At 39.6% G+C, this 15,662-nt stretch overlaps 2 protein-coding genes across 2 annotated transcripts; both read left to right on the forward strand.

Annotated features, from left to right (window-relative positions):
- The first annotated feature begins 1,319 nt into the window (after window positions 1-1,319).
- LOC107608914 (uncharacterized) lies at window positions 1,320-1,769 on the forward strand. The gene has a single exon (XM_016310701.1). The coding sequence runs from the start codon at window positions 1,320-1,322 to the stop codon at window positions 1,767-1,769; it is 450 nt and encodes a 149-aa protein (XP_016166187.1).
- A 1,194-nt stretch (window positions 1,770-2,963) lies between these two features.
- Window positions 2,964-3,605, forward strand: LOC107608906 (uncharacterized). Its single transcript, XM_016310687.1, has 3 exons — window positions 2,964-3,032; window positions 3,171-3,307; window positions 3,425-3,605. The coding sequence occupies exons 1-3, from the start codon at window positions 2,964-2,966 to the stop codon at window positions 3,603-3,605; spliced, it is 387 nt and encodes a 128-aa protein (XP_016166173.1).
- The last annotated feature ends 12,057 nt before the right edge of the window (window positions 3,606-15,662 follow it).

A 15,662-nucleotide genomic window follows, 5' to 3' on the forward strand; every position in this document is an offset into this window, starting at 1 on the left:
AGGAAATTGAGAGTACTTACAATTGAAGAAGTAAAATCAAAATCAAAGCTTGCTATAAAATACTACAATGGAAATTGATAAACCCTAAGAGAGCTTTCTACTCTACACTACTCCTACTCCTAATTACTTTGAAAACTATGCAAAAATTGCTCTAATGCTTCCCCCCTTGATAAGTGTTGAAGTCTCCTTTATATAGCACTCCAAGATAGCATTTCAACCTTCCAAAAATGAGCCAAGGGCCCCAGAAATCGCGAAACACGTGCATCATTAATGAAATCACGTGTTGGGACCTGTGCGTACGCACACATGGAAATTTTTGTCTGTGCACGCGCACGCAGGGCTGTGCACACGCACACATGGATTTTCTCGCTTGTGCGCGCACGCAAGGCTGTGCGCACGCACACTTCGCTGTGTGTGTTTTTCCTTGTTTTCTTCATGTTTTCTCCCTTGTACATGCTTTCTTCCACTTTTATCCTTCCATTCTTTCCTTCAAGGCCTGAATTCACTCACAAACCATATCACGGCATCGAATGACACAAAGGTGGAATTAAATTGCTCTATTAAAGCACAAAATTGCATGTTTTCACATTTAAGTTCAAATTAGGGATCAAACACAAAATTATGCTATTTTGGTGCTTAAGTGTGAGTTCATATGCTAAAATCCATTCAAAGTGAGTTGAAATATACCATTAAATATGGACTCATCAACCACCTTATTATCATTGAATTATAACTCGAGCATAAGGATTTGAATATTAGGGTGTTATAGAAAACCTTTGGATTTTCTAAACCGACATTTATCCTCCATCAAGTTTTTGGCGCCGTTGTCGGGGACTTGCATATGTGTGTCATATTCTTGGTTGGTGTGAATATGTGCATATGTGAATAGTTGCTTTTTGAGTGTTTCTTGGTTCTTGATTACTAGTTAGGATATATAGTATTAGTAATTGGTAGCTACCTTTCTTTAAGATTCCCTTTTGTCACTATAATTGCATGAACTCTATGTTTTCTCTATTGAATGACGCGTTCATTACTGGATGCGAACTTAGCCCCATTTGATCCTGAGATTGAAAGAACTTTATTATACATTAGGCTCACATTTTTACAACAAAAGACTGACAACATTAATGCAGAAGTATGCCATTATTCATAAGGTGGCCATCGCTTGCCACCCACAAATAAATGGACAAGCTAAGGTATCTAACTAAAAAATTAAGAGGATCCTGGAGAATATAGTAAAGTCCAATAGGAAAGATTGGAGCACTAGATTAGGGGATGCCTTGTGGGCCTACCGAACTGCCTATAAGACTCTAATAGGTATGAGTCCCTTCTGGTCGGTCTATGAAAAAGCTTGCCATCTCCCGGTTGAGATAGAGCATAAAGCGTATTGGACAGTTAAGGAGTGCAACATGGTGTTGCAAAAGGCAGGTGTAGAAAGGAAGCTTCAATTGGAAGAATTAGAGTGTTTGAGGTTGGAGACTTACGATAATGCCCGCATATACAAAAAAAGAACTAAAACGGTACATGATCAGCATATCAAGCGGAAGGAATTCCAAGTTGGTAATTTGGTGATACTATACAATTCAGGGATGAGGTTGCTACCAAAAAAGCTCAAATCCAGATGGGATCATCTGTATATTGTTGATAAAGTTGAGCCCTATGGAGTTGTTCACTTACGTCATCTCAAGTTATACCATCATACTAATCCCAAGAGTGACAAGGAGGTGGAATTTTTCTTCTTGAAGGATCCACCCGGAGCTTGCAAATGAAGTTCATGCCCGTCCAAAATAAGGACGTTAAAGAAAAGTACTCGGTGGGAGACACCCCTCCGTGGTATGATCTTTCTTCTGTATAGTTCTTTTGCTTAATTTCCATCTCTTTGGTTGAATATCTTGAGTATTAGTTAGTTGGATTTGAACTATAAGTGTTTTACGAGGTTTTCATTGTTGTTAGTTTGATTAGTTTGATTTCTTTTATTAGTGGCATTGAATTATAGGTGTTTTATGCTATTTTGCTTGTATAGATGTTGAAATTGCTATTATAGCTACTCTAATACTTGTTAAAAAAAAAGAAAGAGGTGGATTGAAATCAATTTATGCTTACTTGACTTTCTTTCATTGTTGGAGGATGACGAAGTAGGAATACTCTTACTAATCACCATATTTGTGGTGAATAACAAGAATAGGAAGCCTAGTTCTCACCCTTAGCCAAGGCTCTTTAAACTAAGTGATTGCCAATCCCTTTTGTTGTTATAATTTCTTAATTCATTTACTTTAATTTCATATTTCTTAGTCATATGCCATTTTATTGTTATCATCTTAGTTACATACTTGTTAGATAGTCAATTTCTTGCTTGATATTCCTAACTTTTCCATTTTAATTGTTAATTGTTAATTCCTTTTGAATTCTAGTCACTTTCCTTTTTCCACAAGCAATTCAAAACCCCCAAAATTTCCTAATCAATGATGTTCATTCAATTGCAAGTTCTAAGGAAAACTACCCGGGATCATACTCCTGGTAATTGATTTGATTCTTGCGACACTCTTCTAAACTTTGATTGAGGGTCACTTGTCGGTTTACACTATACTTGTGACATTCGAGTTTGAAAACCTTTGGATTTTCTAAATCGACATTTATCCTCTGTCAAGTTTTTGGCGCCATTTTCGGGGACTTGCATATGTGTGCCATATTGTTGGTTGGTGTGAATATGTTCATATGTGAATAGTTGCTTTTCGATTGTTTCTTGATTCTTGATTACTAGTTAGAATTTATAGTATTAGTAATTGGTAGCTATCTTCCTTTAGTTTTCCCTTTTGTCACTATAATTGCATGAACTCTATGTTTTCTCTATTGAATGACGCATTCATTACCGGATCCAAGGATAGCCCCATTTGATCCTGAGATTGAAAGGACTTTATTACACATTAGTCTCATATTTTTACAACAAAAGACTGGCAACATTAATGCAGAAGTATGGCATTATTCATAAGGTGGCCACCGCTTACCACCCACAAATGAATGGACAAGCTAAGGTATCTAACTAAGAAATTAAGAGGATCCTAGAGAATATGGTAAAGCCCCATAGGAAAGATTTGAGTACTAGATTAGGGGATGCCTTGTGGGCCTACGGAACTGCCTATAAGACTCTAATAGGCATGAGTCCGTTCTAGTTGGTCTATGACAAAGCCTGTCATCTTCCGGTTGAGATAGAGCACAAAGCGTATTGGGCATTTAAGGAGTACAACATGGGGTTGCAAAAGGCAGATTTAGAAAGGAAGCTACAATTGGAACATTTAGAGTGTTTGAGGTAGGAGGCTTACGATAATACCCGCATATACAAAGGAAGAACTAAAGCGGTGTATGATTGGCATATCAAGCGAAAGGAATTATGAGTGGGTAATTTGGTGCTACTATATAATTCAAGGTTAAGGTTGCTATCCAGAAAGCTCAGATCAAGATGGGATGGTCTGTACATTATTGATAAAGTTGATCCCTATGGAGTTGTTCACTTACGTCATCTCAAGTTATACCATCATACCGATCCCAAGAGTGACAAGGAGGTGGAAATTTTCTTCTTGAAGGATCCACCCGGAGCTTGCAAATGAAGTTCATGCCCATCCAACTTAAGGACGTTATAGAAAAGTGTTCAGTGGGAGACACCCCTCCATGGTATGGTCTTTCTTGTGTATACTTCTTTTGCTTAATTTCCATCTCTTTAGTTGAATTTCTTGAGTATTAGTTAGTTGGAATTGAACTATAAGTGTTTTATGATGTTTTCATTGTTGTTGGTTTGATTAGTTTGGTTTCTTTTGTTAGTGACATTGAATTATAGGTGTTTTATGCTATTTTGCATGCTTAGATGTTGAAATTACTATTATAGCTACTCTTATACTTGTTAAAAATAAATAAAATAGGTGGATTGAAATCAATTATGTTTACTTGATTTTTCTTCATTGTTAGAGGATGACAAAGTAGGAAAACTCTTGCTAATTACCATATTTGTGGTTAATAACAAGAATAGGAAGGCTAGTTCTCACCATTAGCCAAGGCTCTCTAGATTAAGTGATTGTCAATCCCTTTTGTTAACTTTAATTTCTTAATTCTTTTACTTTAAATTCATATTTTAGTCATATGCCATTTTATTGCTATCATCTTAGTTACATTCTTGTTATATAGTCAATTACTTGCTTCATACTCCTAACTCTTCCATTTTAATTGTTAATTGCTTTTGAATTCTAGTCACTTTAATTTTCTCGCAAGCAATTTAAAACCCCCAAATTTCCTAATCAATGATGTGCATCCAATTGCAGGTTCTAGCAAAAATGACCTGGGATCCTACTCCTGCTAATTGATTTTATTCTTGTGACACTCTTCTAAACTTTGATTGAAGATCACTTGTCGGTTTAGACTATACTTGCAACATTCGAGTTTGAAAACCTTTGGATTTTCTAAACCGACATTAATCCTTCGTCAGTGGGAACTCTATCGGTAAACTTTTTTAGGGTGCCCAAATAATTCGAGGATATTGGCACGCTTTAAAAATGTGACCGTTGGAAGACAAATTAGCCACGCTTTAAAAGTGTATCTATTTCTCCATGTCGACACGCTTTTGAAGCGTGGCAAAAAAAGGGTGGCCAAATTACTATTCAGTGTTCACCGTCATGAAAGCGTGCCAAAATCCCTCTATGCCCATGCTTTTGAAGCGTAGCAAAAAAAACATCGCCAAATCACAAATAAGTGGGCACCCTCATAAAAACGTGGTCATTGACTACTTTTGGCCACGCTTTAAAAGCGTGGCAAGAAAAAAGTGTGCCGATAGGCCTTTTTTCTTGTAGCGGTGGCTCCAGCAACTCTTTCGTCGCAGATATGGGTTAGTGCAAGGAGAGGAGGGAGACAGCGACACGAGGCGTCTGTTGCAGCAGTGGTGCTGACGCAGCGACAGCGAGAGAAAAGGGGCAAAGAGAGAGACAGAGAAGTGAGGGCAGAGAAAGAGGAGATCTCAAAATGAAGGGGGAAAGGGTTCGCAGTTCGAATTTAGGGCACCATTATCGTCGAAAATACTCTCAGATAACTCTGATGGTAACATGGTGTGGATCACCAAAACATAGCATTTCTCTAAACGCGTCTACCGTCGAATTTTTTCGACGGTAAATCCGACGTTACATTTGGTGCCTATTCCTATTTTTCCACCAAATATTACTGGCGACTTTACCGTCGGAAGAGGCTATCTGCCGGTAATTATTTGGCATGACGAATCCAACAACAAATCCATTGCTAAATCCGTAGGTAAAGCCGATGCTAATGTGTGACGTTAAATTCAACGGTACTCATCCATTTCTTTTAGTGCAACAGATCAAGGACTAATCCGTCACGGATCCGAGCTCCATTTAAGGGTCTGTCGCTGGTCAATGGGTTACTATATGCACAAGGTAGGTGATGAGCGGATACTTTATACGCTTTTTGGCATCATTTTTATATAGTTTTCGTTATGTTTTGTTTAAGTTTTATTATATTTTCATAGGTTTTAGTGAAAAAATCATTTTTTTTTTAATTCTACTTTGATTTTGTGTATTTTATGATAATTTCAAGTATTTTCTTGCTAAAATTGAGGAGTTTTGGCAAAGTCTGATTCAGAGACAGAAAAAGGACTGCAGATGCTATCAGGATCTGACCTCCATGCCCTCAAAGGAGTATTCTTGAGCTACAGAAGTTCAAATGGCATGCTCTCAATGGCTATGGAAAGCTAACATCTAGAGCTTTCCAGAAATATATAATAGTCTATACTTTACTTTATAAATGAAGGTCCAAAACTGGCGTTTAACGCCAGCCACGAGCCCCATTCCTGGCGTCCGACGCCTAGAAGGGAGTAGCTGGCGTCTAACACCCATTCAGGAGTCCAGAGCTGGCGTTGGATGCCCAAAAGGGAGTATTAGCTCGTGGCTTCACTCAAGCTCAGCCTAAACACTCACCAAGTGGGCCCAAAAATTGGATTTTTGCACTACAAGACTAGCTTATCTTATTTTCTGTAATTCTTAGTTAGCATATTAGTATATATAGAACAAGGATCACCCTTGTTCAGAACTTTATGCCATATTTTTTACTTACATTGTTTCTTTGTACAGTATGAGTCACTAACCTCCTAGGTTAAGGTTAGGAGCTCTATTGATTCTTATGAATTAATAATATCACTATTCCACTTCAATCTATGCTTGATTCTATTCTAAGATGTATCTTCGTTCTTCATCCTAATAAATTGGGAGTGTAACTTGACCGTCATCCCTATTGACATGGGTTCTTGCGAGTCCTTGACGGGATAGTATTGAACCATAAGCTTGATTATACATCTCTTAGATGGCTAATCCACGGCTTCGTTGGGTACTTCTTGAGACATCTGTGCAGCCAAGGTGCGGGGCAATTAGGGACTTTGTGGTATAGGCTAGAACCAAAGGAGCAGCATTCTCTAATCCGGAAGATCCGACCTTGTCTATGGCGTTTTGAGTAAGATCACCAAGGGAATTGACTGCTAGAGCTTCACCCCCGTTTAGATTAGATGACCGCTGACCCGGCGTTTGATCTGAAGTAGAGGAGATTAATGACCACTGACCCGGCGTTAATCATATACAGCCTGCCATGGAAAGAATCAATCAGAATTTGGAGTAGATCGTGAGAAAAATTAATCCAGAAGGAAGAAGCATCTCCGAAGCCTCAACTGTTCTCATACCATTGATTCCACATCTTTCTAGTAATGCTTTATTTATTTATCTATTTTATGCGTTTACTCGTGACAACTATATTTTCTATCCGTTTGACTAAGATCTACATGGTAACCATTGCTTGCTCAAACCAAAAATCTCGATGGGATCGACCCTCACTCACCTGAGGTATTACTTGGACGACCCGGTATACTTGCCGGTCTATCATTGCGAATACTGCGGAAGAAGAGGCACATAAAACCCTATGGCATTGCCATGGCTTCGATTATAGAGGACACTTTGGAGGAGAGCGAACAACCACTAAAGTCCTCCAAAGTGGTTTCTACTAGCCCACACTCTTTAAGGATTCCCGAGACTTTGTCCGTCGCTGTGACAGTTGCCAAAGGGCTGGCAATCTCCCTCATGGTCACAACATACCTCAGCAAGGAATCCTTGAGATTGAGCTGTTTAATGTATGGGGTATAGACTTCATGTATCCTTTCCCACCTTCATACTCAAACACTTATATCCTCGTGGCAGTAGATTATGTGTCTATATGGGTTGAGGCAGTCACATCACCCATGAATGACACTAGAGTAATGATGAAGTTCCTTCAGAAGAACATCTTCAGTAGGTTTGGTGTCCCTCGGACACTGATTAGTGATGGAGGAACTCATTTCTGCAACAAACAGCTTGACTCTGTTCTGAACCGATATAGAGTTCGCCATAAAGTGGCTACCCCATATCATCCATAGACAAATGGGCAAGTTGAGGTATCAAATAGAGAACTAAATAGAATCCTAGAAAGAACAGTGAATAGCCCTAAAAAGGATTGGGCAAGAAAGCTTGACGATGCTCTCTGGGCATACAGAACAGCTTTTAAGACCCCTATAGGAACATCACCATATCAATTGGTGTATGGGAAGGCATGCCACCTGCCCGTGGAGCTGGAACACAAGGCCTACTGGGTAACCAAACTCCTAAACCTTGATACAAAGGCAACAAAAGAGAAATGGTTGCTCCAGCTAAATGAGTTGGATGAATTCTGACTTGCTGCATTTGAAAATGCAAATATCTATAAAGAAAGGGCCAAGAAATGGCATGACAGAAAGATTTCTTCCAAAGTCTTTGAACCTGGATAAAAAGTTCTGCTCTTCAATTCTAGAGTGAAGCTCTTCCCTGGAAAGCTTAGGTCACGTTGGACAGGACCTTTCCTGATCACTAATGTATCACCCTATGGTCATATAGAACTCCAGAGTAATTACTCTGACAAAAGATTTACTATTAATGGCTGGTGCACGAAATCACAATCACACTTTTGCAATTCCGCACAACTAACCAGCAAGTGCACTTGGTCGTCCAAGTAATACCTTACGTGAGTAAGGGTCGATCCCAAGGAGATTGTCGGCTTGAAGCAAGCTATGGTTATCTTGTAACTCTTAGTCAGGATATCAATAATTCTCATATTTAATTGAAATGAGTGAAAGAACATGGAGTAAATAATACTTGTTGTGTAGTAATGGAGAACAGGTTGAGGTTTTGGAGATGCTCTGTCTTCTGAATCTCTGCTTTTTTACTGTCTTCTTCTTCACACATGCAAGGCTCCTTCCATGGCAAGCTATATGTTGGTGGATCACCGTTGTCAATGGCTACCATCCGTCCTCTCAGTGAAAATGGTCCAAATGCGCTGTCACCGCACGCCTAATCATCTTTCAGTTCTCACTCATGTCAGAATAGGATCCATTGATCCTTTTGCGTCTGTCACTACGCCCAACACTCGCGAGTTTGAAGCTCGTTACTGTCATCCCATCCCAGATCCTACTCGGAATACCACAGATAAGGTTTAGACTTTCTGGATCTCAGGAATGCTTCCATTTGATTCTAACATATACCACGAAGACTCTGATCTGAACCAGGAGGCTAAGAGATACACACTCAATTGAAGATAGAACAGAGGTGGTTGTCAGGCATGCGTTCATAGGTTGAGAATGGTGATGAGTGTCACGGATCATCACATTCACCATGTTGAAGCACGAGTGAATATCTTAGAATAGAAACAAGCGTGATTGAATGGAAAACAGTAGTAATTGCATTAATCCATGAAAACACAATAGAGCTTCTCACCCCCAACCATGGGGTTTAGAGACTCATGCCATAGAAGATACAAATTCAGAGATGAAATGTCATGAGGTGTGTAAATACAATAGCAAAAGGTCCTATTTATAGAGAACTAGTAGCCTAGGGTTTACAGAAATTAGTAAATGATGTAGAAATCCACCTCCGGGCCCACTTGGTGTGTGCTTAGGCTGAGCATTGAAGCTTTCACGTGTAGAGGCTTCTCTTGGAGTTAAACGCTAACTTTTGTGCCAGTTTGGGCGTTTAACTCTAGCTTTTATGCCAGTTCTGGCGTTTTGACGCTAGAATTTTTATGCTGACTTGGAACGCCAGTTTGGGCCAACAAATCTCGGGAAAAGTATAGACTATTATATATTGCTGGAAAGCCCAGGATGTCTACTTTCCAACGCAATTAAGAGCGCGCCAATTGTGCTTTTGTAGCTCCAGAAAATCCACTTCGAGTGCAGGGAGGTCAGAATCCAACAGCATCTGCAGTCCTTTTTCAACCTCTGAATCAGATTTTTGCTCAGGTCCCTCAATTTCAACCAGAAAATACCTGAAATCATAGAAAAACATACAAACTCATAGTAAAGTCCAGAAATATGATTTTTGAATAAAAACTAATAAAAACATAATAAAAAATAACTAAAATATACTAAAAACATACTAAAAACAATGCCAAAAAGCGTATAAATTATCCGCTCATCACAACACCAAACTTAAATTGTTGCTTGTCCCCAAGCAACTAAAAACAAAGTAGGATAAAAAGAAGAGAATATACAATAAATTCTGAAAACATTTATGAAGATCAGTCTTAATTAGATGAGCGGGGCTATTAGATTTTTGCTTCTGAACAGTTTTGGCATCTCACTTTATCCTTTGAAGTTTAGAATGATTGGCATCTATAGAAACTCATAATTCAGATAGTGTTATTGATTCTCCTAGTTCAGTGTGTTGATTCTTGAACACAGTTACTTTATGATTCTTGGCCGTGACCCTAAGCATTTTATTTTTCAGTATTACCACCGGATACATAAATGCCATAGACACATAACTGGGTGAATCTTTTTAGATTGTGACTCAGCTTTGCTAGAGTCCCCAGTTAGAGGTGTCCAGAGCTCTTAAGCACACTCTTTTTGCTTTGGACCACGACTTTAACCGCTCATTCTCAAGCTTTTCACTTGACACCTTCACGCCACAAGCACATGGTTAGGGACAGCTTGATTTAGCCGCTTAGGCCAGGATTTTATTCCTTTAGGCCCTCCTATCCATTAATGCTCAAAGCCTTGGGCCCTTTTTACCCTTGCCTTTTGGTTTAAAGGGCTATTGGCTTTTTCTGCTTGATTTTTCTTTTTCTCTCTTCTTCTTTCTTTCTTTTTTTGCCATTTTTTTTTCACTGCTTTTTCTTGCTTCAAGAATCAATTTTATGATTTTTCAGATTATCAATAACATTTCTCCTTTTTTATTATTCTTTCAAGAGCCAACAATTTTAACATTCATAAACAACAATATCAAAAATATGCACTGTTCAAGCATTCATTCAGAAAATAAAAGTATTGCCACCACATCAAAATAATTAAACTATTTTAAAATTTGAAATTCATGTACTTCTTGTTCTTTTTTAGAAAACATTTTTTTCTTTAAGAGAGGTGAAGGATTCATAGGACATTTATAACTTTAAAGCATAGGCACTAGACACTAATGATCATGTAATAAAGACACAAACATAGATAAACATAAAGCATAGAAAATCAAAAAACAGAAAAATAAGAACAAGGAAATTAAAGAACGGGTCCACCTTAGTGATGGCGGCCTGTTCTTCCTCTTGAAGATCTTATGAAGTGCTTTAGCTCCTCTATGTCTCTTCCTTGCCTTTGTTGCTTCTCTCTCATTTCATGGAGGATAGTGGAATGCTCTTGTTGAGGTCCATGAGTGGGCTCTCTTGTTTGCTCCATCCTTTTCTTAGTGATGGGCTTTTGAGATGAATCTCTCCATTTCCCATGACTCGAAGGTGGAAGTTTTTGCCATCCATTTCCTCTTTCTAGAAGTTTCTCCGGCCTTAGGTGCCATAAATGGTTATGGAAACACAAAAAGCAATGATTTTTCCACGCCAAACTTAGAAGGTTTGCTCGTCCTCGAGCAAAAGAAGAAAGAAGGGAGGAGAAGAAGAAGAAAATGGAGGAGATGGAGAGGTGTGAGTGGTTAAGAGGTGATGGGGAAGAGTATTTGGGGAAGGGTGTCATTGGAATGTGTGAAGAAGAGAGAGGTTGAGTTAAGGTAGGTGGGGATCCTATGGGGTCCACAGATCCTGAGGTGCCATGGATTTCTCATCCCTGCACCATTCTGGCGTGTAAACGCCCCTTTGAGTTCCAATCCTGGCGTTAAACACCAGGTTGCTGCCCATTTCTGGCATTTAACGCCAGCTTTTCTTCCTTTTCTGGCGTTTAACGCCAGCTTGGTGCCCCTTTCTGGCGTTAAATGCCAGTCTGGTGCCCTTTTCTGGCGTTAAACGCTCAGAATGGTGCCAGACTGGGCGTTTAACGCCCATTCTGCTACCCTTACTGGCGTTTGAACGTCAGTAAGCTCCTCCTCCAGGGTGTGCTATTTTTCATTCTGTTTTTACTTTTTCAATTGTTTTTGTGACTCCACATGATCATCAACCTAAAGAAAATATAAAATAACAATGGAAAATAAATATATATAATTAAAGAACATTGGGTTGCCTCCTAATAAGCGCTTCTTTATTGTCTTTAGCTGGACCTTGACTGAGCTTTATTCTAGTCTCAGTTTTGAGCATTCTTGCTCAAAATTGCTTTCAAGATAATGTTTGATTCTCTGTCCATTAACAATAAACTTTTTGTCAGAGTCAATATCCTGAAACTCAACATATCCATATGGTGACACACTTGTAATCACATATGGTCCCCTCCACCGGGATTTCAATTTCCCGGGGAATAATCTGAGCCTAGAGTTAAACAGCAGAACCTTCTGTCCTGGTTCAAAGACTCTAGATGACAGTTTCTTGTCATGCCACCTTTTTGCTTTCTCCTTATAAATTTTTGCATTTTCAAAAGCATTGAGTCTGAATTCTTCTAGCTCATTCAGCTGGAGCAATCTTTTCTCTCCAGCTAACTTAGCATCCAGGTTTAGGAATCTGGTTTCCCAGTAGGCTTTATGTTCCAGTTCCACGGGCAGATGACAGGCCTTGCCATACACAAGCTGGTATGGAGAGGTTCCTATAGGAGTCTTGAATGCTGTTCTGTATGCCCACAAAGCATCATCCAAGCTTTTTGCCCAATCCTTTCTACAGGCAATTACAGTCTGTTCCAGGATTCTTTTTAGTTCTCTATTAGAGACTTCAGCCTACCCATTTGTCTGTAGATGATATGGAGTTGCTACTTTGTGGCTAATTCCATATCGGACCATAGCAGAGTAAAGCTGTTTATTGCAGAAATGAGTGCCCCCATCACTGATTAGTACTCTGGGAACACCAAATCTGCTGAAGATATGTTTCTGGAGGAACTTCGGCACTGTCTTAGTATCATTAGTGGGTGTGGCAATTGCTTCTACCCATTTAGATACGTAGTCTACTGCCACCAGAATGTACGTGTTTGAGTATGATGGTGGAAAAGGACCTATGAAGTCAATACCCCATACATCAAATAACTCAATCTCTTAGATCCCTTGTTGAGGCATGGCATAACCATGAGGTAAGTTACCAGCTCTCTGGCAACTGTCACAGTTACGCACAAACTCTCGGGCATCTCTATGGAGAGTAGGCTAGTAGAACCCTGGTATGCGAAATTGTTACTCAGGTTGTGAATTATTGTTCGAAATTGATTCCCTGGCGATGGCACCAAAAACGGATGCACAGAACCATGGTCTAAACACATCTTCACAACTTCGCATAACTAACCAGCAAGTGCACTGGGTCGTCCAAGTAATACCTTACGTGAGTAAGGGTCGAATCCCACGGAGATTGTTGGTATGAAGCAAGCTATGGTCACCTTGTAAATCTCAGTCAGGCGGATAATAATTGATTATGGAGTTTTCGAAATTTAGTAATAAAAGAAGGATAGAAATACTTATGTAAATCATTGGTGAGAATTTCAGATAAGCGTATGGAGATGCAATCGTTCCTCTGAACCTCCGCTTTCCTGCTGTCTTCATCCAATCGGTCTTACTCCTTTCTATGGTTGGTTTTATGCAAGGGCATCACCGTTGTCAGTGGCTACATCCCCTCCTCTTGTGAAAATGGTCCAAGATGCCCTGTCACGGCACGGCTAATCATCTGAGGTTCCCGATCATGCTGGAATAGGATTCACCCTCCTTTTGCGTCTGTCACTACGCCAAGCAATCGCGAGTTTGAAGCTCGTCACAGTCATTCAATCATTGAATCCTACTCGGAATACCACAGACAAGGTTTAGACTTTCCGGATTCTCTTGAATGCCGCCATCAATCTAGCTTACACCACGAAAATTCCGATTAAGAGATCTAAGAGACACTCATTCAATCTAAGGTAGAACGGAAGTGGTTGTCAGGCACACGTTTATAGGGAATGATGATGATTGTCACATTCATCACATTCAGGTTGAAGTACGAATGAATATCTTAGAAGCGAAATAAGATGAATTGAATAGAAAATAGTAGTACTTTGCATTAATCTTTGAGGAACAGCAGAGCTCCACACCTTAATCTATGGAGTGTAGAAACTCTACCATTGAAAATACAATAGTGATATTGGAGTTCATTGGTCTCGGTCCCAGAGGGGAACCGGAGTAACCAAGACTACGAATACAATGATAAAAAGTTCTATTTATAATAAACTAGCTACTAGGGTTTACAGAAGTAAGTAATTGATGCATAAATCCACTTCTGGGGCCCACTTGGTGTGTGCTTGGGCTGAGCTTGAATGTTACACGTGCAGAGGCTCTTTATGGAGTTGAACGCCAGGTTGTAACGTATTTCTGGCGTTCAACTCTGGTTTGTGACTTGTTTCTGGCGTTTAACTCCAGACAGCAGCGTAAAACTGGCGTTCAACGCCATTTTACATCATCTAAACTCGTTCAAAGTATGGACTATTATACATTGCTGGAAAGCCTGGATGTCTACTTTCCAACGCAATTAGAAGCGCGCCAGTTTGAGTTCTGTAGCTCCAGAAAATCCACTTTGAGTGCAGGGAGGTCAGAATCCAACAGCATCAGCAGTCCTTCTTCAACCTCTGAATCTGATTTTTGCTCAAGTCCCTCAATTTCAGCCAGAAAATACCTGAAATCACAGAAAAACACACAAACTCATAGTAAAGTCCAAAAATGTGAATTTAACATAAAAACCAATGAAAACATCCCTAAAAGTAACTAGATCCCACTAAAAACATACTAAAAACAATGCCGAAAAGCGTACAAATTATCCGCTCATCAAACCCACATTGGAGGACCTTAGTGGCTGTTCGCTCACCTCCGAAATGTCCTCCATATTGTGATCCATAGCAATGCCATAGGATCTTCTGTGCCTCTTCTCTGGGCACACATCTGCGGATCATTCCGTCTGCACATCTCTTAAAGAGATATGGTTCATCCCATAAGTAGTACTTTGCATCAGAAATTAGTTTTTTCGTTTGCTGCCTGCTGTACACCTTGGGTATGAACCTCACAGCTTTATAATTTGCAATGTCTGCAAACCATGGTGCTTCCTGAATGGCGAAGAGTTACTCATCTGGAAAGGTCTCAGATATCTCAGTAGGAGGGAGGAACGCCCCTGCTACTGGTTCTATCCGGGACAGGTGATCAGCTACCTGGTTCTCTGTCCCTTTTCTGTCTCTTATTTCTATATCAAACTCTTCCAGAAGCAACACCCATCTTATGAGCCTGGGTTTTGAATCCTGCTTTGTGAGTAGGTATTTAAGAGCAGCATGGTCAATATACACAATCACTTTTGAACCTACTAAATAGGATCTAAACCTGTCAATGGCATAAACCACTGCAAGTAACTCTTTTTCTGTGGTTGTGTAATTCTTCTGTGCATCATTTAAAACATGGCTAGCATAGTAAATGACGTGCAGAAGCTTGTTATGCCTCTATCCCAACACTGCACCAATGGCATGGTCACTGGCATCACACATTAGTTCGAATGGTAATGTCCAGTCTGGTGCAGAGATGACTGGTGCTGTGACCAGCTTAGCTTTCATGGTTTCAAATGCCTGCAGACACTCTGTGTCAAAGACAAATGGTGTATCAGCAGCTAGTGAATTTCTCAGAGGTTTTGCGATTTTTGAAAAATCCTTTATAAACCTCCTGTAGAATCCTGCATGCCCCAGAAAGCTTCTGATTGCCTTAACATTGGCAGGTGGTGGTAATTTTTCAAATACTTCCACTTTAGCTTGATCTACCTTATGTGTGGAAAACGATCCAACACAAAACTCACCAGCAAGTGTACCGGGTCGCATCAAGTAATAATAACTCACATGAGTGAGGTTGATCCTACAGGGATTGAAGGATTGAGCAATTTTAGTTTAGTGGTTGATTTAGTCAAGCGAATCAAGTATTGGTTGAGTGATTTATGCTTTGCAGAAACTAAATTGTTTGAAATGTAAAGGGAGAGGGGTAAAGTGCAGTAAATTAAATAGCAGAAAAGTAAAGAAGCAGAATCTTAAAGTTCAAGTAATGTAAATTGCAGAAACTTAGATTGCAAGAAACGTAAATGGCTGAAGCTTAAAGTGCAAGAAATGTAAATTGCTTGAATCATAAAAGGAATTGGGAATTGGGATTGCAGAATTTAAACAAGCAGAATTAAATTGCATCAAACAGCAAAGCAAAAGATGAATTGAATTGGAATGGATCTCAAACAGAAGAGTA

The sequence above is a fragment of the Arachis ipaensis genome, chromosome B1, assembly GCF_059453495.1.
Source record: "Arachis ipaensis isolate K30076 ecotype BB chromosome B1, ASM5945349v1, whole genome shotgun sequence".
NCBI classification, from domain to species: Eukaryota; Viridiplantae; Streptophyta; class Magnoliopsida; order Fabales; family Fabaceae; genus Arachis; species Arachis ipaensis.

Excerpts from the sequence above, each read along its gene's own strand:
- LOC107608914 (XM_016310701.1), top strand. The coding sequence starts at position 1,320 with ATGAGTCCCTTCTGGTCGGTCTATGAAAAAGCTTGCCATCTCCCGGTT.
- LOC107608906 (XM_016310687.1), top strand. The coding sequence starts at position 2,964 with ATGCAGAAGTATGGCATTATTCATAAGGTGGCCACCGCTTACCACCCA. Across the intron at positions 3,033-3,170 it reads AAATGAATGGACAAGCTAAG|TTGGTCTATGACAAAGCCTG; the intron begins GTATCTAACTAA and ends AGTCCGTTCTAG. Across the intron at positions 3,308-3,424 it reads GAACATTTAGAGTGTTTGAG|GTTAAGGTTGCTATCCAGAA; the intron begins GTAGGAGGCTTA and ends ATATAATTCAAG.